This window comes from Xenopus tropicalis, chromosome 1 (genome assembly GCF_000004195.4).
Source record: "Xenopus tropicalis strain Nigerian chromosome 1, UCB_Xtro_10.0, whole genome shotgun sequence".
Lineage (NCBI taxonomy): Eukaryota > Metazoa > Chordata > Amphibia > Anura > Pipidae > Xenopus > Xenopus tropicalis.
The window spans coordinates 141643901-141671808 of NC_030677.2; the positions used below are offsets into that span (position 1 = coordinate 141643901).

A 27908-nucleotide genomic window follows, 5' to 3' on the forward strand; every position below is an offset into this window, starting at 1 on the left:
TTATTATTATTTATGCCAGGGTTCCCAAACTTTGCACAGTCAGTCACTGGGTGACTGCGTATTTAAGGTTAGAAAAAGTGAACGGGGCCGCCAAAAGCCAATCACATTTCTTTCATTATTTTCAGTGGGGAAATTTTAACTGCTGTCATTCTCACATGTTTAATGTCAGTCTCCAAACTTTGAACAATTTGTCACTGGGTCACTATGTTCCAAGTTTAGAAAAGTGGGCGGGGCCAACAACAGCCAATCAGATTTCATAGACTTCATATGTTTAAATTTAAACTGCTGCCATTCTTTAAATATTAATACTAAGGTCCCCAAAGAGAGCTAGTCACCAGGTAACTGTGGTTCAGAGTTAGAAAAAGTAGGTGGTGCCACCAACAGCCAATCAGAGTTTACCTATGATTTTTTTAATGGGAAAATTCAGCCTGCTGCCATTCTCACAGTATTAACACCAGGGACACTAGGGTACTGCATTTTTAGGTTTTAAATAGTGGGTGGAGCCACCAACAGCCAATCAGACTTCACCCTAATTTTTTGGTTTAAATTTAAAATGCTGCCTTTCTCATGCTGACTATGTATTCAGGGTTAGAAAAAGTGGGAGGGGCCACCAACAGCCAATCCATTTCCACCCATTAAATTTCATTGGTTTATATTTAAACTGATGCCATTATTAAGTATTAATTCCATGGTTGTTAATTTTTCCAAAGTTAGTCACTGGGTATTTTGTGATTCAAAATTAGAAAAAGTAGGCGGAGCCACAAACAGCCAGTCCCAAATGTTGCAAAGTTGGTCACTGGGGAACTGCACTTTAAAAATAGGAGAAGTGGGTTGGGCCACTAACAGCCAATCAGATTTCATCTATTGAATTTAAAATGCTGTAATTCTCACACTATTTATGCCAGGGTGCCCACTGTTTGTCACTGGGGGACTTTGACTCAAGGTTAGAAAAAGTGGGCACACCCACCAACCACCAATCACAATTTATCTATTGACTTTTATTGGTTTAAATTTAAACTGCTGCCATTCTTTAACTATTAATCCTAGGGTCCCTAAACTTTGCAGAGTTAGTCACTGGGTAACTGCAGTTCCAGAATTCCAGGCTAGAAAAGTGGGCGGAGCCACCAGCCGCCAATCAGATGTCATTTGTTGACTTTCAGTGGGGAAATTTAAATTGCTGCCATTCAGACACTATTAAAACCAGGGTCCCAAACTTTGTACAGTGGTTTTTACTATATAACTGTGGTCCAAGGTTGTAAAAAGTGGGCGGAGCCAACAACAGATCAGATTTCATTGAGTGACTTCACGTTTTTCAACCCAACATGAAGTTTGTTCTCAAACTTCCCTTTCTAGTTACAACTACACGCTCGGTGTGGAGCATGTGCACCTGAACCAAACATCCTCATTGGCGAGTGTGAATTATATTTTTTACTGTCTCTCTGTGAGAAGAGAATTATTGTCTTCATGTTATTACCAGTTTATACTTAACTGTTTTAGTTAGCTCAAAAAAAATCAATCTATATATGTTATAATTAAAAAATGATGTGCACTTTTATAAGTATATTATCAGTTATTCTTACATCATGTTTTTGGTGAATGACATAAGCGCTTTTATAACTATGCACCTAGGAGTGAGGTTAGTTAGGGAGCTAGTAGTCAGTAGCATCAACACAGCATCGAAGGTGAAAGAAACTGAGCTCCAGAACAGAACTCCTTATGGGATTTTAAAAAGTGTATTTATCAAATGGTGAGTTCTTCCTTTCATCACTGATAAATATGCTTCTAAAATTCACATAGGAATGAATAGATTGTGGGAGAGTTTTTATGTATTGAGCTCTAAACTCACATTTTGATAAATCTGCCCCTAATTGTAGCACGTGACATCTGTTATTAGGTACTATATGACATCACATGTTTTGGGCACACCATTCATTCTCAAGGCACCATGAGCATGCTGTGCTATTTTATTGCAATAGGATCTTGTACTTTGCTTCTATCAGTTTGAACTGCTGTGCTGCCAGTGCACAGAAATACACTGCTGAGTCTTCTGTCTGACTTGTGTTCTTGTACAGAAAGGTAAACTTGCTCTTAGTGTCCAAAAACATAGTAAAACTGTTTTCTGATTTGTAACCAGTACCAAACAGTAATAACAATGCTTGGGGTGGTTGGTCACGAGTCTGCCGGTACCATTGTAGGCTGTTCTCTGTGCCTGTATAGGTACAGTTTATCTGAAATGGATCCCCTTGTTTACATCTGTAGTTGCCTGGCTGATCTACAGAATACTGTGCCACGGTGTCTAAAAGAAAACATCTTTATATTATTAACAGATTATATATGTATATCAATTTTGATACCAACATTGTCTTTAAGGTGATATCTTTATAAGCTAATTAGTAATAAATAAATAAAATAAATAATCATCTTATAGAAGGAACCAAAATATCCTAGAAACTTGCTATGAATATTATCTTCTCTAATTAACTGTTTTTCCATTACAACTATAAGAACAATCTACAGCTTAAAGAGAAGAATCAGAGAGATAATATATAATATATATATATATAATCATATTATATACCTGTAATGAAAATTGCAAAGAAACCCCAAATCCTCATGTTAGTTTTCATCGGTTCTGAACAAAAAAGCCACTGCTGTATGTTGGCACATTTATTTTCAACAGCTTGTGTTGTAAGCGCCTGGGTGGGGCTTATGTTTTGTGGTTAAATCTACGCTTCTTCTACCTGTTTCATCATAAGTCAACAAAAAAATATAGTTTTATGAAAAAGTTGCTTATCAATATAAAAATGGGCCAGATTCACTTCTGTGAAAAAAACAGGCAAAATCTGGCACAAGGGACAGGACTTCCAGTCTGGCCGTGTAGCCCTCCAGCTGCCGTTAATCAAACAAACAATTAACAATTAAACATTAATGCATCCCTGCGAATACGTCTATTATTGCTCAACTGTAACTGTGGTTTAGTGCAGCGCAAGTCAGACTGGGCATGAGTGAACACTGAGGTGAGTAACTCAGTATATGAAAGGAAAGGAAGGCTTATATGTTTTGGTTTACTGCAAAAGTGTCTTAAATGTATTTTAACAACAGTGAAGGCATGACATGTCATCTAAAGGGGTGTCCAAAGATGTACCTTACATACATGTGGAAGGTGCCTTGACTTATTACTAAGCTCTGTTCATATAAATATGAAACATATGAATAGTATATTAGTAATATCTATTGAGAGCAGTCTCCTAGTGTGTCTGCATAAACAGGGCTAAAAGTTGAAAATAGTGATCAGTCCAATTTTGCATTGCCTAAAAATTCAGGAAACTACAGAAAAACTTGTGGAACGGCACAAAATTTGTGAAACGCGTCTATTTTTACGTGGCTGGGCGTTTTTTTATGTGACCGTGCCCTCTTTGGCATGGCTGCGCCTGTTTTTGATGTGACCGCAAATTTTCACAGCAGAAATTCACTGTGAATCCATGCCAGGCGAAAAAATTCGCTCATCGCTAGCTGAAAATTATCAGTGACATGATAATTCATAATCATGGCAGTCATTAATTAACTTACTCATTTACTCACTTGAGTTTGCCATTTTTAGTTTCACAGATTTAGGAAGTCATGCAAACATACAACCAGTTAAATAATATTTAACAGGTATCTTATTCCTTGTATCAGGATATTGTACTCTGCCCCTATGAGGCTAAACTGCTGTGCTTCCAGTGCACAATAATACATGGCTGAATCTTCCATCCGAGTTATGTTCTTGTATAGAAAGGTGAATTTGCTTTTTATGTCCAAAAACATAGTAAAACCATTGTCTGATTTGTAACCAGTATTAGGTAGTACCAGCAGTGCTTGGGGTGGCTGGTCACGAATCTGCCGGTACCACTGCAAGGTACTCTCTGTGCCTGTATAGGAGCAGTTGATCTGAAAAGGATCACCTTCTATAACATTCTGATTGCTGGGCTGATCTACAGTATACTGTCCTATCACTCCTGAAAAAAGCACACATACAGATTACTAATAATATGTTAACTCTAATTCATTCTTAGAAACTGGAAAATATATATCAATCTTGTACCTGTAATGAAAATTGCTAGTAGACCACAAACCCTCATCTTTGCTTATGTGTGCTCCAAACATAGAATGCTCCTCTATACTTTGGCTGGTTTATGTGTAACAGATTGCCTTGTAGGAGGGGCTCAGAGCATGTGGTTAAAGCCACAACTTCTTATACAGGTAGTTGTGGGATAGAACACTACTGTATATTTTTTTTTTCAAATGTGGTTTGGAACCTATATGTATTTTGTAAATCGTTACCTACTGAGCCAGTGAGCAATTCTGGTAGTCAAGCAATAGCTGGACAAGTGTCTTTGTAGCTTATACTTTGCAGAGTAGTTTCATTGTTCCACCACTTCATAATGTGCATGGAACTTGGTTCTATATACCTCATACAGCGAACACACAAAAGAAAAAAAACTTACATGAAAAGAAGCAAATACCATTGCATCCATGTAACTGGTGCAATTTATATCACTTTTATTGTCATTTCTAAAATGAAAGGGTAGGTTTAAACTGCCTTATTTTCCTTTTAGAACAGCCAAAACTGATAGATCAAATCTAATACAAAAAAGTAAGCACAATTTAAATAACAATTGTGTGTTTGTATAAATATACCAGTTAAAAAAGTTAAAAGTGACCGATAAAATCCATTCAGGGCTGTGGAATATGTTGGTGCTTTATAAATAAATGTTAATAATAATAATAGTGACTTGTGCACTTGTATGATCTCTCCTTTACACCCAGTGAGCCAGCCTACTCACCAGATATAGATCAGTACTAAGCCAAATGAAAAGAAATGATGGTGCATATGGTCCTGCAGCAGATCTTTAAAAGCCCCGAATCCTTAAAGTATTTAATTATGTTATTGGTGATATGAGTTAAAGGAGAAGGAAAGGCTAATAAAGAGTTAATCTCAAGCTGCAGGCATACCTTCAGTTGTCTCAATAGTGCCCTTAAGTCTCCCCATATTTCTCCCGTTCATATGATCAGAAGCCAACCAGGAAAAAAATGCTGAGCTGGATAAAGAAAGTCCCCATAATGCCTCGCTCCTGCACCGACACCCAGACCGGTATGCATGCTCAGTTATTTAGACTATGAGTCAGCTTCCTTCTCTGGCACAGGAAAACAGACACAACAAATCTTTTGACAGAGAAGTCAGTGCAGCGTTTCTGTGAGTGCTTATGGCTGTATTTACATAGATCTTTCTGATAAAGCTTACTTAGTTTTTACCTTTCTTTCTCCTTTAAGAGCTGATGTGTGTTATTTACTTTCCATTCCAAGGAATGATCTATTTAGTGTTACTTTAGGGAAGGGACCCTTCAACCACACATTGTTTAATGAGATTGATTTATTAAAAAATAACAAAGGCTATTGGATGCAGTCACCCTAGAGCTACTGTCACTTCCCCTGGTTGATAGTTAGTAACATGTTTACCATAAACAGTTTATAATGTAACAGTTGATCTTAGAAGGTCAAATAAGTAATATCTTATATCTTATTCCACTCATGTTATGAATTCCAGTCTCTAATCCATATTAGAGCTACAAGTGGAATGCTAGCCATCTGCTTTCACCAATTAAAATATGTGTCCAAGAACTTATGGATGTGGTCACTATCTTTAGAAGAAATCTCAGGGGATTTCTCTAGTTGGATGGTTTCAAAATTTTATTATCAATCCAGCCTTCAGACCTTCAGATGTAGGTACTTTAACAACAAATTAAACAAATGTCTATATCGGCTCAATAACTGCCTTCCCAGACTAGTACCAGTAGAACATGGGTTACACTGTACTCTCTCACCCAGAATGGGCCTTCACTAAGTGGAAAAGGAAGGTGAGGGTGTTGTGCAACTACACTTTTCTTGCTGCTATATAGAGAAATAAAGACACAGAGCACCAAATGTTCTTGCAAACAACAAACCCGAATCAGTTTATTGAATATCCACATGGTTTACTCACAAGATAGTTGCTCAGAGGCAAGTGGTACAGGCAACACCCATGCAGAGTGTAATACAGGCTGACACTCCCCTATGAATAGACTTGGCAGGAATCTCACTTCTTCAACACCCCATAATAGCACATAGCACATAATAGCACAATAACACATCAGGGAATTCTATATCCTGATTCCCTATCCACTGGGATCCCTACACTACAGGCAATATTACCTGGGAGAGGAGAGCAATATTGGAGCTATGTTGGAGCTTAAGACTTCTCTTTCTAGCTCAACCCTAACTGCCTTACACTCCTACAGTGCACTGCTACAGGAGCTACACCTGCAACTATCTAATGTCTCATTCACGGGGCCCTGATCCTCAACTTCACCAAGGGCTGACTACCCTTGGGGCCTCTCCTTACTGAGGCTCTGGCTCCTAGCAATATTCACTCCCTCCTGAAGTGGAAGTCCGAAGAGCAAAGAACATGTGGAGTCTCTCCTTTATAAAGACTAAGGAGAAACTAACACCTCCTGGCCAAATCTTGAACTGCCAGGGTACACTTGGTAACATGGAACACTCCCCCTCCCAATCCTAAGATAGACCCAGCTCTTAGCAGATCATAGCCAAGGAATTTCCAACCAGTAGGGGATTTCCAAGCCTAGGGGAACCCCATGGACCTCTACATAACTTATATTTATGTTCCATAAAATATGGCACCCATAGTAAATGAGTTTAATACTCATGCTTGCAAAGATTTATCTTTAACTTTTATCATTCAGCATTGTTAACTGTTCTAACTAATATGTGCAATGCTAATGATAATCAGGAAGTTTTTTTTATGGGAGTATTGCTGTTCTAAGTCTAATACCATGAGACCTGCTACAGTACCTTAATAAACCCCTACTAGGGCAGACTCAACCTCTTAGACACTCTATAACCCCTTTGTAGACTTTTGTAGACTTCTAAATATTGAAGTAGGATTCACCTAGTAAAAAATAAGTCCAGATCTACAAGTTAGGTTTAACCAGACTGATGATAAGATATGTTATAAGACAGTTTTTAAAGCGGGTTTCCTCTACATGATGTGATGGGTAAATGTCTGTTCTACTTCAGTTACAGGCAGGCCATAAGAAAGAGAGTAAAGGAGAGATAAAATCTTTAGCAATCAATAGCCTAACATTTCCAGTTTCATCACTGTTAAAACATGTGAAAGAAATTCCTATAAACCACACATTGTATTCCCTGCATGATAATATTGTACTCTGCCTCTACAAGAATGTGCTACTGTGCCTCCACTGCACAATAATACACTGCTGAGTCTTCCATCCTGGAGATGTTCAGGTACAGAAAGGTGAATCTCTCCTTGTTATCAAGAAAAAAAGTGAAATCATTCTTTGTCAAATAGCCTTTAGTAAGAAGCACTCCTATTGCTTCAAGTGGTTGGTTCCCCATTTGTCGATACCATTGGATACTGTACTCTGTACCAGTGTAGGAACAATTAATTTGAAAAGGATCTCCTTCTGGAACAATCTGATGGCCCTGCTGATTTACAGAGTACTGCCCCAGGGCCCCTGAAAAAAACACACAATACATACAATATTATATCTATTTTAATCACTGTTAATTTTCTACAACTAAAACATATTAGTATCGAATCTCCTATTTAAGATTTTGGTGTGATTAGAAATTACAACTAGAGAAACTAATAGCATTTACAAAGCACACCATGGTTTTTTGTGAAATGAACAAGATTACTGCTTTATGGTACTGAAACTGAGGTTTTCATCTAGAAATATTAGCATCATGCTATTGTATATTATAACCACTGCTGCTCTTCTACATTACCTGAAAGGAAAGTAACAAAGACAACAGAAATCCTCATCTCAAGTTCCATATGCTCAGAGCAAATAGCTTCTTTTGCAGGTTTTTCACCTTAGATGGCTGATTTAAAGTAAAGTTTTGGGTGGAGCTTACAACTTGTGGTTCATCAAAAGCATGGCTTTTTCTAACCACTAACTTATACACTTTAATCATTTGGTCTGATTTTACCTTAATCTCTGCCAATAGGAAGGATGATCTGGTTACATTTTTAAGTGAGTAAAGCACATTTCATCTCAGTAATTGACCCTTATTCTTTGCCTTAGGTCTTGTCTATCAGATGCCATTAGAAAATTCCCTGCTGGTTGGACATAGTGGTTGATTTTGATAAGTGCTAATTTTAAAAAAAACAAAAAAAAACAACAAAGATGAAATGTCATAACTGTTAAATAAAAAGAGTTCTCTATCAGCTCATGGCAAATATTAGCACATTTTTGTTTCTTATACAACATATACAGGTATAGGACCCATTATCCAGAATGCTCAGGACCAAGGGCATTCGGGATAAGGGATGTTTCCGTAATTTGGATCTCCATACCTTAAGTCTACTAAAAAATCAATAAAACATTAATTAAACCCAATAGGATTGTTTTGCCTCCAGTAAGGATTATTTATATCTAAGTTGGGATCAATTACAAGGTACTGTTTTATTACTACAGAGAAAAAGAAAATCAGTTTTAAAATTCTGAATTATTTGATTAAAATGGAGTCTATGGGAGACAGGCTTTCCGTAATTCGGAGCTTTTTGGATAACAGGTTTCCTGATAAGGGATCCCATACCTGTACAGGACATTTTAATTATTATTCCGGTTATTAACAACTTACCTATAAACTAGGGATGCACCAAATCCAGGATTCAGTTTGGTATTCAGCGAAGATTTGGCCTTTTTCAGCAGGATTTGAATTCGCCCGAATGCAAGTGTCTGGCCAAACCGAATCTGAATACTTAAAATCATGTGAACTTTGGTTACATGAACAAATAGTAAAAAAATGATTAAACCCTTCTGTAGACTAATTTCTTTATGCAAAGTAGGATTCAGATTTGGTTTGGTATTCAGCTGAATCTATCACGAAGGATTCAGGGTTCGGCCAAAACCAAAAACCGTGCATTCGATGCATCCCCAGTATAAATCACAAACAAATTTCCATAGCAGGTCTTCACATAAATCATACAGATTACACAGAGTCACCGATGCAGGAGTAATTAGGACTTTACTCATTAGAGCTTACAGTTATTATTATTATTATTATTAACATTTATTTATAAAGCGCCAACATATTCCACAGTGCTGAACAATAACAGTTTAAAGGAGAAGAGGGTATGAGACACAAAGGATCAAATACTGAACATAGGTGTTAAATTGCACAAGTGAGGATAGGTCACCAATAGCAAGTTTTGAACAGTCTGCTGTAAGTTATAAAATGAAAGTAAAGCTCTGATTGGCACATAGTAGTTGGTAGTGGCTTATGCTATGTTTAAGTTGAGTTATATGTGCTTTAACAACAAAGTGCTCAATTTTAGTGAAATAGTGACACCTTGTGTCAATTTAGTATCATACAACACAGATATAAAAAAAGATACACACACTGTTTGCTGTATATGTTTTGTTAGTAAAAAATATCATTTTTTTTCAGTCCATTGAAGATGGAACATGAGCCTTAAGCTCAGGGCCGGAACTAGGGCCAAACAGAAGAGGCACGTGCTTAAGCAAATAATTCTAATTTTTAAAAATGGTTTCCACTTTCTCTGTAATAATATCAACACTTTGTACTGTAGCTGCATTAATTCATATTGTTAAGTCATAGTGTTTATTTGTTTTAATGATATTTAGCAGACTTAAAGTATGGTGATTTAAATATTGATCCCTTATCCAGGTCTCAAGCTGTATACAGCAATATATAATAATATAATAAGATAATGCTTGTCCAGTTTCCTTTGTAGCTTTTGGTTATGGTATTGCTTGCTCATCTGTATGTATCTACAAAAGTGAATTTTGAAGTGCACGTTTACTAAAATTCATTTTTTTTCTGGCCCTGAAAATCTTATAAACACGACATGGTATGAATTCAAATGAAACTTGATCATTGCTGTATTTATAAAATGTCACGATAATGCTTGAATCGTTCATATGAAAATTTTGAGTTTACATTTGAAAATCCCGAATTTTTAGAGTTAAAAGTATTGTTAAAACTTAAAAAATTGGAACTTAAAATTGGAACTCATTCTTTGAAAACAATAATGTGTTTAAGTTTCACATGAAATAGAATACAATGATGGGATTAACTTCCCCTTGAAGCTGGGTGAAACTGAAAACAATAGGGGATTAATTTCCCCTTGAATCTGAGTGGAACTGAAAACAATGAGGGGATTAATTTCCCTTTGAAGCTTGGTGAAACTGAAAATAATGAGGGATTAATTTCTTATTGAGAGTTCAAGGGCAGGCTGTCACTGACTATTCTATTCTTCTACTATCCTAAGCCTCCATAGGAATTAATGGTACTCGACAGATCAAACCTGCTGAAATTTTTATTTTGACAAAAAAAGTGAACTAAACATTAATAAATCACGAATTATGGGAGCTATTTTAAAAAAACTCAATTTTTTTCAGGGAACAATACCGAAAAAAATGAGGCGAAAACCCATTTGTTAAACTCGAAATTATCTAGAACTAAGAAAAAATCTTTATCTCAAAATTGCTTAGTAAATGTGCCCCCTAGTGTTGGACTGGCCTGATGGGGTACTGGGACTTTCCTGGTGGGCCATAACCTTGGTGTGCTCTTTGCGCTTTCTGGAGCACAGAGCATTAACTCATTTTTACCTTTTTCCATGCTTGCTTTTGTTTCATTTATTCCTATGTAGGGACTCATAGGGTTAAGCTCCCTATGGCTTTAAACCCTACCTCTTCACACCTTTACTGTTATTGGGAGAGCCCTCAAGTTGTTCACGCCCCCTGCAGACTGATATAGTGTCTAGCAGGAGGGTGTGACTTCCTCTTTGGCTGTTTCATGCTTCTCACTAACAGCTCCACTGAGCCTGGGAGCATAAGTAGGCCCCAGAAGCCATTGTACCCCAGAGGATATCATCCCTCTGGAGAAAGTCGGGGAGAGGGCCCTGTGAATGAGGTCTTAGTAAGCACAGCAGATTTGTCATAGCACTTTCTAGAAAAGTGAAGTAGTCAGCAACTAGCAAGAAAAGGCAGTCTTAATAGCCCCAACAAAGGAGAGATTAGATCTGGGAGTATCTCTCCTATCCGGCAAAGTTACCTCAGTGTAGGGCCACAGAGTAGAGATAGAGACAGGCATAGAATAAACTCTGATCCCTACTCACCCCGAGGACTCATATACTAGAGGTTATCAACCTGAAGGATCAGATATCTACTCAGACTACCTCCACAGGGGTATTGGCTGAAAAGCATATTAACCCTGCCCAGACTCCACCAAGAGGCGGGATAAACCGGTGTACACCCTCTCTTCTTCCTCAGAGTGTATTATCAAGTAACATTTACCTCTGCTTGTGTGTGTATGTGATAACTCTGCATTGCATTGTCTCTGACAATAAATTTGTTCATAGTTCAACAGCAAGAACCTTTCTGGCATCCATATTTTCTGCACTGCACTACACAGTTACAGTGAGTTGTAGTTCAACTACACCCTCAGCTCCGTTCAGGTATCTTCCACCTAAGCATCTTAAGAAAGAGAGTCACATGTAGCACATGCTCTCAAATCACTACTAGCCTGGTTTAACCATTCCATAGCCAAACAAGTGTTACACCTAATAGTAAAAAAAATATGAAAGAGTTAGTTTCCAAGTCTGTGATGTGGTCAGGGAAATGACAGAAGCCAAATTTATAGCGGACGAATAAGCAGGAAATTCCAAGGAAAATGTTAATTACATAGAGCTGGGAGGGGAAGTTTCTCAGCAAGAATTTGCACAGTGCAAACAGGAGAACAAGTGCTTAGCGATTCCTCAAACAACCATATGATCTATGCTGTGAACAGCAAGGGGATAGAGATGTCCAGCCTGTGACCTGTCTGTGCTATCCTCTGCACTCTGTCTGTATCCTCTGCATTACTCTATGCTCTTCTCCTAGCATTAATGCTACAAACAGAGCATACAGTAAAGCACAGCTGCCTATACAGATTAGTCATGAATGTCTTTTTGGAAGCTGCCACTCTGGTTGCTGTGAAAAAATGTATAAAATGTTTCCCATAGACTTCAATGAACTGGAATATAGTGGGGAACAGTGCCTTCTATGCTGTCTGTGCTGACTTACATTTGAACAATAAATCTCTCAAATATAGGGATATCAGGGTTTTTTTGGGCTGTGGCTGAAGGGTGCTTGATATCAGGTTCTCTGGACGGCCCTTGGTGTCCCAGTCTGACACTGCAGAGAGCTGTGGCCATTAAGCAATGTGCAGGGCTGGGTGCAAGTGTGCAAAAACATGGTGGTTTACACCCTTTTTTGCATTTTGCACCAGTTGGTATGAGCCCATGCATTGTTTGTCATGCATTGTTTGTCACCAACGTTGAGTATCTGCAATAAAACCTTTTAATTAAAAAGTGGTTATTTGACAAATTATATCATCTTGAGTTAGGTATCAAGAATGTACAATGTGTATTTAAAACTCACATTGCAAAAAACAGATAGACAGATTTGCTCATCACTAATGGCCATATGTGAATTTTTTGTAGAATTTTTGCTATATGTAAGGCAGCAGATGAGAGAAATGGCCATACCATAAATGCCAATTCATACTGTCCTGTCAGCCTGCAGGTTGGATGCCACACCTGTGGGTGGAAGGGAGGGGGGAGTGAAAGATACTGTTTTTCAGTGCAGCGCAGGGCCCGTAATTTGGCATTTTCATCTGATGGGTAAGGACAATGGCACACGTAGCACCATTTCCACCTTAACTGCAACAAAATGGGGGAGTATAAATTTTCCAGTGAGTATGCTATATTGCTGCTTATAGGGCCTTGTATGAGCCATTTCCCATTCTCCTTGATTAAAAGCAGCACAATTCAGCAGGAACAGTCCCCTAACTTTGCTCATAGCCTGTACAGAGAGATACCATAAAACTATGGCAGCATAGGGATTCCCCTGTACTAAGCACAATTCAGCAGGAACAGCCCCCTAAGTTTGCTCATAGCCTGTACAGAGAGATACCATAAAACTATGGCAGCATAGGGATTCCCCTGTACTAAGCACAATTCAGCAGGAACAGCCCCCTAAGTTTGCTCATAGCCTGTACAGAGAGATACCATAAACTATGGCAGCATAGGGATTCCCCTGTACTAAGCACAATTCAGCAGGAACAGCCCCCTAAGTTTGCTCCATATGACGGATACATGAACGCTGCTCAGTGCTGCTCTGTTCTGCTAGTGTTGGGTGATTCTGGGAATGGGAGTACACTGAATAATGGTACCTCTCTCCTCTCTCTGCTCCACTTTGAAAACAAGGTCTACTGTAAGACACCTTGAAGAATCCCAGTAGTTGGAATATAGGAGACTGCCCTACAACATATGCCAACTGCACACAACCCTCTTGGCTCAAGTCAGTGCTCCTTAATGTGAGCTGAAATAACTATGGGGTACCTATGGTGGAGCTTCTGGAATGAATGGCTGAGATGCTCTCAGTGCTAAGCTGCTTCCTTAATTCTGTAGGGTTTGTGTAGCTGCTAAACTCAGTTCTGTCACACTGTGGCCTCAGCGAGTGCACAGTGATAGATAGCTGTATCATCCATTTTTAAGTCAGTTATAATAAGGGTTGTAGAGCTCGAATTCACTTGAGATTCAAATCTGTCCACTGCAGCTTTACTACTCATGGGGCCTTTATTAGGTTTATGCAAAATGTACCGTGGGCCACCGGAGTTATACTGCCGGTACCAGTGAAGGTAATATGTAGTTGTAAATGAGGTTGAATAATTGCAGAATAAATATACATCTGTTCCTTCTTTGGCAAACAATTGGGAATCCTTTGGTTCAATTGAATCTGCTGAAACATCCCCTGAAAGAGAAAAAAATATTTTTATTATGAACACAGAGCACGCACACCCTACACACAAATCACATCTCCAATATTTAAGCCTGAAAACAAGAAGAATAAGGAATCTGTGTTTCTACCAATTGCATCAGCCTGTAAGCAAAACTAATCAGTACTTTAATGGCTGGACAAAGATATATAATAATATTAAGAATAGTCCAAAAATATTTTTTACAGCATATATATATATATCTAAAAAAATGCAGTAAGCTTTTAATCTTACCTGAAAAAACGCTCAGCACAAATATATTAAGTGCCACTGATTTTCCTATTGATTTTAATGGAAACATTTTCTTTCAAAATCAGCAGAATCCAAACTGGTGTTCAGAAAGTAAAAACACTTGTCTTTTAGAGAAGTTCTGTAGGGTGCTGAGTGCAGCTGTGGTGTTGGAAGGTGGGAGGAGAGAAGGCAGGAAGCACCTTGGCTTCTCAGCTCAACACAATATTATGGTTAGGTATCATCCCTGTACAGTTCTACGCTTGCATGCATTTGTGTGTTTAGCACCCCTTTTAAGTACAGGGACAAATGATTGCTTTATAATCAAATGTTTAGGAAATCTATGGGGTACCGTTTGTCCAAAGCACATTTTGTCTACAAAAATGCATTCTATATACAAAAAACAATCCCTAGTACACAGAAATAATGTGTGGACATATACACTGGTAAAAAAATATACAAAAGATACATTTCTTGTGAAGAATGAGAGCAAAAATCAATTTTGAGCACAAAAGGATAGTATTATATTACAAACTCCATTCTGTAAATTTTAACAAGCATTCTATCTCACAAATGTATAACATCCATACAACAAAACCAGTTATGTGTAACGTTTCTAACAGAATGAATAATGTAAAACAAAACTTAGTCAAAATATATAATGGTGTAACTGAATAGCATATTCCAGCTAGATTTTCATGACAAAATAGATGCTTGTGACAGAAAGCAAGATTCTATAGCACAGAATTCATTCTATGAACAAAATGAATACTCAGTTCCACAAAACTGATAAAATATCCATTGTGTGATTAACACTGTTAATCACATCCCTGAGTCAATTTGCTGGTCTTCCCACTGTTTTAATTTGTCTATAGAGTGTTGACCCCCCCCCCACACACACACAGACACACACACACACACTCATTGTCTGGCCTGCTATAGAAGGCGCCCTCTAATGTCTACTATGCTTTAGGTTTTCCAAATGAATGAGAAATATAGTTCTGTACTAATATTGCGCCACAACACTGATGTAATGATTTTTTAGGGATTTTGTTCCTGATAATGAGCATTAAAGAAAACAAAAAACATTAATATGATAGCACGGTGAGACACTATTCCTATTATCTCCCAGCCTAACCCATCATTATAATAGGCCTAATATCCCCTAATTAACATACAAGCCAATAAAACACATTAGGGCTGATTCACTAAAGTGTGTTAAAACGTGCGCTATTTATAGCGTGCGTTAAAATTTTTATCGCGTCTATGTTTTCACGACTTAACGCATGATTCATCATCAGCATACTTGCCATAATTTTCGCGCGATATTGCATGCGTTATTTAACTCGCAAAGACTATTTTCGTTCAGTACTTGATGGTACATGCACTCATTAACGCCCGCGTATAGTCGCCGCAAATAGATAGTCGCCGCATATGAATTGTCGCCACATATAAATAGTAGCATATAAATGGTAGCATATAATTAGTAGCTGCTTATAAATAGTAGCCGCTAGTGATGAGCAAATCTGTTCCGTTTATCTTTAGCGAAAAATTTGCAATGTCGTGCGGCCAAAAAAGTTGTTGCTTGCGACTATTTATATGCGGCTACAATTGATGAAATGTTTCGCCAGGCATGGATTTGCGGCAAATTTGTGGACGTGCGGTGAATTTTTCCGCTGCAAATTTTTTCATGCGTTTTGCCATTGGCGGATTGTTTTGCGAAACTCATGAAAAAATTTGCCGCAAGTCCAAAAATTCACCGCAAATCCATGCCTGGCGAAACATTTCATCAATTGTAGCCACATATAAATAGTCGTGCGAATAAACGCATGCCATGTTAGCCATACATGCCAATACTTTTGTAAAATTACTGTATTAAAAATGACCATTTCCCTGCAAACTGGCGGCTGCATCACTCTAGGGCCAACACAGACTTGAATAAATCACACTGCAAGTCCATATGTTATTGCCAAAAGCTCATTAACTGTACTTTTCTATAATTACCGCCTGCCCCAAGTAGGTGTTAATGCGATATTTAGTGCGCCTAAGTGTTTATGAATCATGCGTTAGTATTCTTTTCAGCGCCCTAATTAACGCATGCGGTTGCGCAAAAATTAACGCGTGCGATATGCGACTTAACGCACACGGTAATACTGTAGTGAATCGTGTGTGTAGAATCTCATTTATTTATTATAAAATTTTGTGTAAGTATTATGGTCAAAGTACCACTCACCAAGGTGATAACAAAATATCTTTATTGTGTGGAGTTACAAATTATATGCAAAGTACAAACAGCCAGTCAAACATACCCTTGACAGCTCACAGGAATAATCTGTACAATTAATGCATATAAATATAATGTTAAGTATATGTGATATGTGTGTATGTTTCATATATGTGTGTGTGTGCCTGGATGTGTGCCCATCTCTCAGGAAGAGAGACCTGTCTGTCCCTCCAGGGCAGAGAGAGATGTGTGTGTCCCTCCTGGGAAGAGAGAGAGAGCAAGAGACTTGTGTTCAAGAGTATATGCCTGGTGTCAGTATGTCCCTACCCCCCAAGTATCTATAAAAGGCAAGAACATATGTTAAAAGGCGGCTCAGTCCTTTCCCAAATTAACTTACAAGTATGTGTGAATGATAGGTATACATTTCATATGCTGTGGAATTATAATTCTGTGAAAATATATTACAGTGTGCTAATTGTCGCGTCTATTTTAACGCAAAGCAAACTTGCGATAAAATTTATCGCACGTTAGTGAATCAGCCCTAATATCTATATTATTAAACCCCCCCCCTAATATTAGCAGCATAACTACTTAGGGTGAAGACACACAGAGCTACTAGTAGCAGCTACTTTTTCATAGCTACTATATGCCAAAAAATACCCTGCCATAGACAATACTGAGAATTGCCTCTGCTAAAACACGTTTTACTGATTTCAGGAAATGATCAGTATTGTCTATTTTAGTAGCCACTACAAGCAGCAGCAACTAGTAGCTCCTTGTGTCTTCATCCTTATGGGTAAGGGGCCCCTCGGTAAAGTACAATACACCAGATATTTATAGCAGCAATGTAACTCAGTATACCTGAGATATGCACCATGTAAGTACAGTATAAACCATCTAACTTGAGCTCCTCCCTCCTAGGATACCAGCTGATTCACATCATTACACTACAACATGAAATTTCACAACGTTATATAATTTCCCACTGTAGTAGTGACCCTAATAAGCTTTGTAGATTTTTCTTTAATAATAGAGAAAAAAACTCAGACGTATAATTGTCGATCAGAATCTGTGATTTACATGTTGGTATGTCTACAGCACAGAATGGGAGTAACTGAGAGATGCCTAAAGGAGAAGGAAAGGTACAATCACTAGGGGATGCCACATGTTAGGCACCCCCAGTAATTGTAATCACTTACCTTATACCCCGGGGTGGTGCTCCTGTTTTTACTGTACTGAGCATGTGTTGCCCCCTTGAAGAAAGAAGAAAGGAGGAAGAGGATAAGTCATTCACAGCTACCCCAGGTTGGTGCAGTTTTCTCCTAACAGGAGCACCAACCTGAGGCATAAGGTAAGTGATTACAATTACTGGGGGGGGTGCCTAACATTTGGAACCCCCAGTGATTTTTACCTTTCTTTCTCCTTTAATATGGATGTGAATAATAATTTATCATTAATGTAAACAATTAGGAACAGCCTGAAACCTGAAAGCTACGGAGCCTACAATTTGCCTGAAATTCCTTAAAAATGATCTCCCGTGAGTCCATTATACTAGCAATACATTTTATGTGCTTTAATTACTTCATTACTTTTTTTATTTCCTAAAATAGAATCTCTTGGTCACCATCTAGTGGCAGTTGTAAATATCACAACTGCATAATATGAAAGCAGTTTACATATTTATTTGTTAACAAACTGGTGTTTGTAATTTACTTTAATGCGGGACAGTCACGGTTTTTACAGCGCGTCCCGCTGTCCCGGATTGTTTAATGAATGTCCAACATTACGGAAATGCAGAACATTCATTAAACTAAACAGGCCAGCGGGACGCGCTGGCTGCAGCCGAGCGCTCCGGCTGCGGCTCTGTGTAGTCCTCCGGCTCCTGCTCCTTATTCGATTCCTCGTACGGCGGTGACAGGCCCTTTTATAAGGTTGCGCCCGTGCATACTTGTGACGTCACACGTACGCACGGGCGCAACCTTATAAAAGGGCCTGTCGCCGCCGTAGAAGGAGCTGCATAAGGAGCAGGAGCAGCGTCTATTGGGGACACTGTGTATGGGGGGCATTTACTATTGGAGGTACTCTCTATGGGGCAATTGGGGGCTACTGTGTATGGGGGGCACTGTGTATGGGGGGCACTCTGTATGGGGGGCATTTACTATTGGAGGTACTCTCTATGGGGCAATTGGGGGCTACTGTGTATGATGGGGGGCACTGTGTATGGGGGGGCACTGTGTATGGGGGGCATTTACTATTGGAGGTACTCTCTATGGGGCAATTGGGGGCTATTGTGTATGGGGGACACTCTGTATGGGGGGCATTTACTATTGGAGGTACTCTCTATGGGGCAATTGGGGGCTACTGTGTATGATGGGGGGCACTGTGTATGGGGGGCACTGTGTATGGGGGCATTTACTGTTGGAGGTACTCTCTATGGGGCAATTGGGGGCTACTGTGTATGGGGTGCTACTGTGTATGGGGGGCTACTGTGTATGGGGGACACTGTGTAAGGAGGGCTACTGTGTATGGGGGGCACTGTGTATGGGGGCAATTGGGGGCACTTTCTATGGGGGCATTGTGTATGGAGGGTACTTTCTAAGGGGGCATTTAAAAATGAATTTTAAAAATGGGGTGTGGTAATTGGGGCGTGGCCACAAAGTGGGCGTGGTCCAAAAATTGCCTGCGCTGCGCGCACCAAGTCTTTTTGGCCCTCTTTTCACTTTTCAAATGTTGGGAGGTATGTTAATGTTCTAATAACAACATCTGGCTGGTTTTGACCCAGACAGCCCGATTTTCAGAAGGGTTGCCCGTGTCAAAACCTCCTGCCCCATTTCCCTAATAGGAAAACCAGACAGGACTCAGTAACATTGAAGCAGAGATCGGGCAATTGCTGATCACAGCATCATAGCCCCGCCCCCATGAAGTCACGGCCCCATCTCCTCCCCACCCCCCATCACATCACCCCTGTCTGGCTTTTTTAGCCGGCAGAGGTGCCAACCCAATCTCATGGAGCTCTTTACATATGTGATAATAATAATTTGTAATAATTGCTTGTGTACATCGCCCTGCCCCCCCCCCCCCAAATGCATACACAGTAGTTTCTCTTCTCCCCACCACTCCTCCACTGCCCCTGTCGCTCACTCTCCTTCTCTGGTCCTAGAGCACTAAGGAATTGGAGCACAGGAGAGTTAGACCCCTAAAATTGAGCCCGTCCTACGCTCGGGTCTTTTTGACCTTCCCACAAATCTGGACCTGTTCATTATGACAGTGTTCATCAATTGCATGATGAATGGTAAGCAAAAATCATTTTTGCCATGGGGAAAAAAGTATTGCCTTCCTGACCAATATTTAATCCTTACATGTTCAGATATCCAGTGGGAAGAATGGAAAATCCCACTGGGTAAAGACCATTTTGAAACAGTTAATTTGTTCAACTAGTTGGGTGATCAATCCAGGCAAGGGTCTGCTCATCTTGCAACTTTGCCATATAACATGATCTTTTATTACAGTTCTTCAGTTCTTTTTCCATATGACCTTATGTAAAAGTAGATTGTGTGCTACATAATGCTAATCTACAGCAGTTTTTAGTTACAGTCTGCTAAGCTAAAGTAAGATGGACATGTTGGAATGCATTAATCAAGCACTGCTTTCTTTATTGTGTAGGGTTTGTGTAGCTGCTCTGCTTGGCTCTGTCACATTGTGCTCTCTGCAGCGCACAGTGATATGTGGCAGAATCCTCTGGCTTCAGGTCTGTAATCGTCAGGGTTGTGCTGTTTGAATTCACTTCAGATTTAAAATTCTTCTCAGCAAAAGAGGCAGTATTTTCCAAGGAACCTCGGTTAGCCTTAAATAGAATATATTCTGGACCACCATATGCATAGTGACGGTACCAATAAAGATAATAAACAGATGAAAGAGAGGTGGAGTAAGAACAAGATAAATCTACACTCATTCCTTCTGCAGCAAACAACTGGGAATCCTTCGCTTTAACAGCATCTCCAAAAACACTGCCTAAAAGAGAAAATATAGCTTCTTTGTTATATCCTCTATGTAATTGAAATACCAAAAAAGTAGTCATGAAACATATATTTTATACAGTACTTACAAAAAGTTGAAGATGTTACATAGAATACACACAATTATATATATATATAAATATATATATTTATATATATATATATATATATATATATATATGTGTGTGTATATATATTAATTCTCTGTACAGGGGCACAATTTCCATCTCTGACCCTTAATTTGCGTATACATAACCCACTCTTTTAGAAAAATCATAATGACATACCTGAAAAAAGGCAGAATGCAGAAAGCAGAAGAATAACTATAACTTTAACCCTAAACATTCTCTGGCAAATTTAGGATTAAATCATCTGAAAAGCAAGCAGGGAGACGAGTTCCAGATATGTGTGCTGGGTAGGCTTATATAAGAAAGGTGGGAGGAGACAAACTGAAGTGAACTAACAGAAGTAAGGTAACATTAAAATGATAGTAGTTAACTTAATATGCTAAGAATGAAATCTGGGTTGCAGTGCAAAAAATGCCATACTTGACTACTGCACACATTTTTAAAAGAAAATCATAAAGATGTATTATTAAAATAATTTTTACATAAATAATATTAGCTCACCAAATATAGTTGTGTAGCCCTATTAAAAAGCCTTATCTATGGCCCAACAGTCAAAAGTTGGGTTATTATGGTGCTTATAAAACCATTGAGGTCATATAATAAACTGCCAAAGTTTGTTCAGTTCTAATTACTCATAGCAACCAATCAGATGTTTGCACAAATGGTATCCATTGTTTGAATGCCTACCAGGTCTCATGTATAGGCACTGCATAATAAATGTTTAATCAGTGATGAAAAGTATTTTGGGATGGTACCTAAACTATCTACATGACGTACTATACCCCTACAATATCATCACTCTGTTCTGTTTTAATCAAACTCACTCTATTTTTACACTAGAGTGGACTTGTTAAATGAAGGCTGTACATTGTGCAGCTATATCTGAGTATTTTACTTTAATATAAGTATTTTATATTGGATCAAAATGTATTATAGCTATAACTGTGAGGAAATTTATAATTACATTTGGACAGAACTGTCTTATTTTGCAATTTTTTTCTTTTTATTTGCATATGTTTTTCTTATTTAATTATCTAAATCACAAATACATGATAATTTCCCATGGTGTTTGTATCATATCACCCTCAATATTGTTAAAATCAATTTTAAAAATCCATTGGAATCTCTTGGTCACCATCTAGTGGTGAATTTGAATATCACAACTTGCAGAACTTGTTAGAGATTCAACATGGAAATTGTAAAACTTTTCTTCATGCTGTAGAGCAGTGACCCCCAACCAGTAGCTCATGAGCCACATGTTGCTCCAGAACCCCTTGGATGATGCTCATAGTGGCCCTAAAACAGGTGATTATTTTTTAATTCCTGGCTTGGAGGCAAGTTTTGGCTGTATAAAAACAAGGTGTAGTACACAGTAGTCAAAGAACTAGTGATCAAACAATGTTGAAGGAAATCCTGCTTAAAAGAGTGAAGTTCAGGAGCCATCTTTAAATCCTAAAAAAGAGTAGAGTAGTTTATATACAGAGCCAGGCTGCAGAAGCAGTGTGGTTAAATAGGATCTCCTACCAATTTTTTTTTAATTACACATTTTCTATTGTGTACATGTAATTGATTTTGAAAACAGTACTTATCTATTTCTGTTCTCTGGTTCTTAAGGTGGCTATACACGTTTTGATAAAAGAGGCAGTTAGCAGCTTATTGGCCCATGTATGTATGGGGCAAAGAATATAAATAGGAAGATACTGTATTCAATGGCTGTTATATGTACATATTTTACACTGTACAAGAAAATGTTTTTGGGTTGAGGACTCCTTTAAAAAGGCAGCGTACACAATCAGTGAGCTACAACAGATGCACAGACTTGTTAGTACTTTCCTCACAAATAAGAGTAATAAGCATGCTTTCTGAACTAGGCAAAATCTAAACACATTTGCTTTCTGTCTGTGTATCTTATGGACAATGTTTCATTCCTGTAAGAAACACATCAATGTCATATGGTTTGGGTGCAAAGGACAGGGTTCTTTTCCACTTTGCATATGCCTGCACCCTCTAATATGCGAGTCTGAATGATGAGCTAATTAGGGTATAGTTAGTAGACAGGAAAAAGGGCCTCCCTCTACCCATCCCTCATGAATACAGCCCCATGAATACAGCTCCATGAACACAGGAAGCACGGTATTCCTCATGGAAAAGCAGAATGGAGCACAAAGATCTGCCTTGTAAGAGCTAACATTTTAGACAGAATGGAATGGGCAAGGAATGTGTAAGGGGGAGCACAGGGTGATTCAGTAAAGCATCAGGAAATCTTCAATGCTTTGGACTGTATAATAATCACAGGGGCCCATCACTGTCAATGTTACATTTAGATTTGGGGATATCATAAAGCCACTTAGTTTAAGTGCTCTATCCACATGTATTGACATTAATCTCAAATTTTTTATTAAATTGATTTCTATTTTTTACTCTTGGATGCCCTGTTTAACAAAATCTTGCAGAACTTACTTGAGAGAATAGCTTCATATAATCGGCCTAGGCTTTCCCTACACCACAAAGAAGATTCTGGTTTGTGTGAATAAAGCAAGTGAGCACCTAGTGAGAATACTAGAGATACTACCTGGGATGTTGGAGAAGACTAAACCTTTATTGGATTATTCTTAATGTTCATATGCACTTGGGCACTTAGGCAAGGTAGACTCGGTAGTTGAGCCACTAGAATCTATGTCAAGGAAACCTGCAATTACAGACTCCCACAGTAATTACAGTGAAAATGTTGTAAATTGGCCAACTTATGTTGAGGGTCTCAAATATTCTGTCAATTCTTTCTGTGAGCTGACATGACATGAGTAACGTTGGATCCTGACCCGCCCTTCTCCCAACCAACACCCCCCTTTTACTTCTTTACTTACCATCCCCAATAAACACACAAACACCAATTATTGGGATAAAATGGCCGCAGAGAATTTATTAACAACAAAGTTTTAATTTAAAACATAACATAAATAGCAAATGTGAAACAAAACATCTCAAACATAACACAAATGTTTGTATAACAAACAAACCAACTTTTAAATAACCAAACACTGTAACAATCCAATAACTGCTCAGCGCAACTGGCACTGCCAGCTGCCCTTCTAGCCCGGAACCAACTACCCAACAAACTCACCTCCTAATCCACTTTCTTAGCCCTGAGGTTCCAAGCATGCCACCCCCAATTAACTATAACTCCCCTCCTAACCCAACCATTGTTTTCCCCCAAGTCAATCACCCCGCCCACAACACTCCGCTATCTCCATCTCTATAGGGAGGGAGGGCGTTTTACTATGCTGACTAAAATGGATTGAGAAGCGGGAACGGTTCCCCAGCATTTATACCCCTTATGAATCAGCGAATCACCTGCACCTGTCCAACGTATCTGTCATGCCCCTGCTTCCCTACATTTCACTACGGGTCATTGGGTTACTGGAGGGAAGGACAGAAAGGAGGTGCTGGGGAGGAGCAGAGAGTAAAGTGAAGGTGCTTTGAGATGTTACTGTGGAAAGTTAGTAGGGAACCCCAGTGGCAGAAAAAGGGCCCCAGAATAGAACAAGGCAGGAGTTGAGGGTACGGGGCCATGACAAGGATAGGAAAAAGGCCCAGGAACATTTTTGGTGATAGGGAGTATGGGTAATGTAGTCCTACAAGGGATTGGCTAAGGTGAGGAGAGAATTAGATAAGCGGGGAGGAGCATAGGGGAAAATGGCCATTTTGAGTGAACAAGCTCCCACCCTCCCTCCCTTAGTGAGGTAAAAAAGGGGGGTGGTTGAAAGGGAGATGTGAAGTAAAGGTTTATAGTTGCAGCCGAGGATTCAGTAGACAGAGGAGAGGCAGGCAGAAGGTTAGGCCTGAGGCTAGGGATTACAGCCATAGGTCGGTGGTAAATGGAGCTGTGGGGGGTTAGAGAAAGGGGGTTTTAACTTCAAGGAACTGATTAGGGTGGGGGCAGGTACAGCTTCCACAAGGCAGCCTTCAGCGGCTTATTGTTATTATGATATCAAGTGATTAAGATATGTTATTTAATTACATTAATATGTGATTACTAAATGGGGTTGTGTGTAATAAGGGGAAATGTTATATTGTTGCAAATAAACAGGCTGCAGCCTTTTCTATCCACAAAAGGTTGCTGTGTGAGTGTATTCGGCGGCAAAAGGGTAAAGATTAAGAGTAAAGGGTTGTTATAGAGGGCCGCAAATTTGAAGCTGCCCTTGTCAAGTGCACTCTGTTTAAGGGTGTAAAAGAAAAGGGAGTAGTGATGTGCAGGGCTGGCCCGATACCTGCAGAACCCGCTGGTTTACCCCAAGGGTCGGGCAGGTTTAGGCAGACCTTGGCACATCACTTTGGGTTGTGGGCGTGTTTGGATTGTGCGCTTCTGCTCATTCTCCATGCCCGTGATCTAACACTGCTGGCCTGCGTCTAACATTGCTGACCTTTTGCAGCAACAGCAGCATTAAAAGTAATAGTAATAGATAAGTACATACCTGCTTTGCACTTATGGGGGATTCATTTGTAGCCCACTTCTCCAGGCAGTTTAGTTCTCAGCAGGATTAAGAACAGGGCTTTGAGCAGACCAATATAGGATATTCATCTATTGTTTTTGACATAGGCAGTGTTATAAATGTACAATTTTCGGACCTTGTGTGGGCTCCGAATTATCATCCCAACAATTTCAGCACAATGGTGATCTAAATTCCGAACGTGCTTTACTTTGGTCTTTGTGTGTGGGCTCTTTGTTCACATAAGCATTTGAGATTTTACAGATTAAACAGGTTTTCTGTGTTTTGCACCACCCACACAAGTTTTATTTTTTTTTAAGCATGAGAGGTACCCAGGTGCACTGTGGGAAATAATTTGTGATCAGATAAGACTTAGTTCTGTAAATCTTTCTGGCCAAGCTTCAAAGTAAAAGTAATTAAAATCTACTACTGCCCATACCTGGTGATGGTAACATCATGCTTTGGGCTGCTATTTTTAATGAAGGAAAAAATAAAGACACTTTATTATGTATTATCCCTCTATATTTAGGGATTAAGGGTTTTAGATCACTTGCATTTTTAGTCTTGGCTAATCACATTGCTTAATCACATTGTCTCTAACTGAGTGGCTCAGTTGTACTTCCAATGTACTTTGTTTATATTTTTAGCCAGGGCCGGATTTCAGTTGGCGGCGCCCCGAGGCCGCCCCCGTCCCCCGCGAGTGCGCATGCGCAATCGCGCAGCGCCCTCTCCCCCTGAGTGCGCATGCGCAATCAACTGCTCCGTATGGGAGACAAATTTAAAAATTCTGTTGCGGCGGGGCGGCATGCCGGGCCTTTGTGGCCTTTCCACAAATCCGGGCCTGTTTTTAGCCTTGGATTGCTCCTGCAGCCCACTTTGGATATTTTTTATACTTGCTATAGTCAACACGTGGACTTACTAAGTCTGGCGCCACCTTAGGCACCGGACCTAACTGCGCCCCCAAATGACAAAAGCAGCATCACTTCCATGGCAAGAGATGCCACACTAGGGGAAATGTTGCTGGATCCCTCACCCCCTACTCTAGGATAAAATGAAAAAACAGCAGCACTACGGAAATGTTGTAGAAAAAAGTGACTTTACTCAAGTGCACACAGCAACGTTTCGGGCTTAAACCAGCCCTTTATCAATCCCTCACCCCCTACTCTGCTACCAGATTTCCACTAGGCTGGAAAGGGCTTTTATTTTTTTTACATTTATTAATTATGTAGGCATCTGAGGGCAACCCCATCTAAGTCTGTGGTCCTAGGCAAAGGTCCTTGGGTGCCTTTATATAAATATGGCCCTGGTTACCATACCAGATGAGCATGACTAAGAAAATCAAGAGTGGCCTGAATAAATATGAAGTAAGCTCTCAAGGGTGTATTCCATCAAGCTCTGGTGCCTTGTTCACATCGGAAGCTTACCCCTAAAATTAATTTGCATGACACTTTATAATCTGTGAAAAGTTCAACCCATAAGGCTTCCGTGCTCCAATCTTCCATCATGACTTTTTCTCTTATAAATGTTATACGTTTTAAACATAAAAGCAAACTCTTCGTCCTTTTCTTTTTCTCCATCCCTCCAAAACAAAGTATAGCCTCTAAATTTCTTGCCAAGATGTTTGACTCATTCAGCCATGTTTTAGCAATGCCAATCATATTTCTCATCCAGTGTCATTAACTGCAGCTCCCTCCTTATGCCTAGTTTAGGATTACGATTCTGGAAGCCCAAATGCCTCCTTTCTGCAAGCAATAATTTCCCAAATCCAGGGTGACCAGATAACTTGAAAATTCAGAGACATATCTAATAAACACATGTTACAGGGCACTGATTGCATAAAAAATAACTGTAATCAGTTCAGCCCTGCTAGCAGGATTTTTTTAGATGTGTCCCTGAATTCTCAAGTGATGTAGTCACCCTATTCTAATCTCCCCCTGCCTTCCTAATGTAGCCCATGGCATGGAAAGTATCTCTGATATAATTACCCTTGAAGTCCTTGCATTTAGCTTTTTACCCAAACCCTGCACCATGTTAACAACAACAATTTGGCATGTAAAGTATGTTGTGACCCTACAAAAAGCAATAGATCATTCTTTTCAAAAATACTTCATATAATTTCATCCAATCTCGGGGAATAGCCTGTTAACCACTATATAGGTAATAACATTTACTCTGCAGTTATGTCCTACTTTTTATAATACGTAAAATGGATTAGAATAAATACAGTTAGTTGGTACATGTCTTGGTAGAAAATATCCCAAATCGTTAAAAAAATGAGATATTTGAGAAACAGATGCTAGTGTTCAAGACATTTCAAAGGTTACTGCTTTTTTATGAATTAGTTAGAAATTGTTTGTGTCTTTATAAATGAAACTTTACAGCTAATATGTAGATTGTAAGCTCTTTTGGGCAGGGCCCTCTTCACCTCTTGTATCGGTTATTGATTGCTTTATATGTTACTCTGTATGTCCAATGTATGTAACCCACTTATTGTACAGCGCTGCGAAATATGTTGGCGCTTTATAAATAAATGTTAATGTAATACATTAGGGAATAGAGTGCTGTGCTTTTGCGGGAGGACTGTGCCACCTGCTGGGCATATAGTAAATGTACAGAGGAAGGTTTTTACACTGAACTGTAATATTGAGACACCATTGTGCTTCATCTCTAAGAGCACACAAGTACACAGCAGAATCTTCCACAGTCAGACTGAAGATGGTTAATTTAGTGGATGTGTCATTGGTGATGGAATCAAATTTTCCTTTTCCATATTTTCCATCATGCTTCAGACTAGCATAGCTCTTAGCTCCTCTATAAAGTAGATATTCGATTTGGTTGGAATATTGGCGATACCAGAAAAGGTAAGGAGTAGTGCTGGTAGTTGAATATTCACAGGTTAATTCTACATTTTCTCCAA

At 39.1% G+C, this 27908-nt stretch overlaps 1 protein-coding gene and 1 gene segment (V, D, J or C); both read right to left on the minus strand.

Annotated features, from left to right (window-relative positions):
- The window catches only part of trac (T cell receptor alpha constant), a 343953-nt gene that overhangs the window by 279379 nt on the left and 36666 nt on the right, over positions 1–27908 (minus strand). The gene's annotated exons all lie outside the window — the stretch shown is intronic.
- Positions 1870–2624, minus strand: LOC116406697. The segment is given in 2 exon segments: positions 1870–2296; positions 2579–2624. Coding segments are annotated over 2 exon segments (369 nt in total).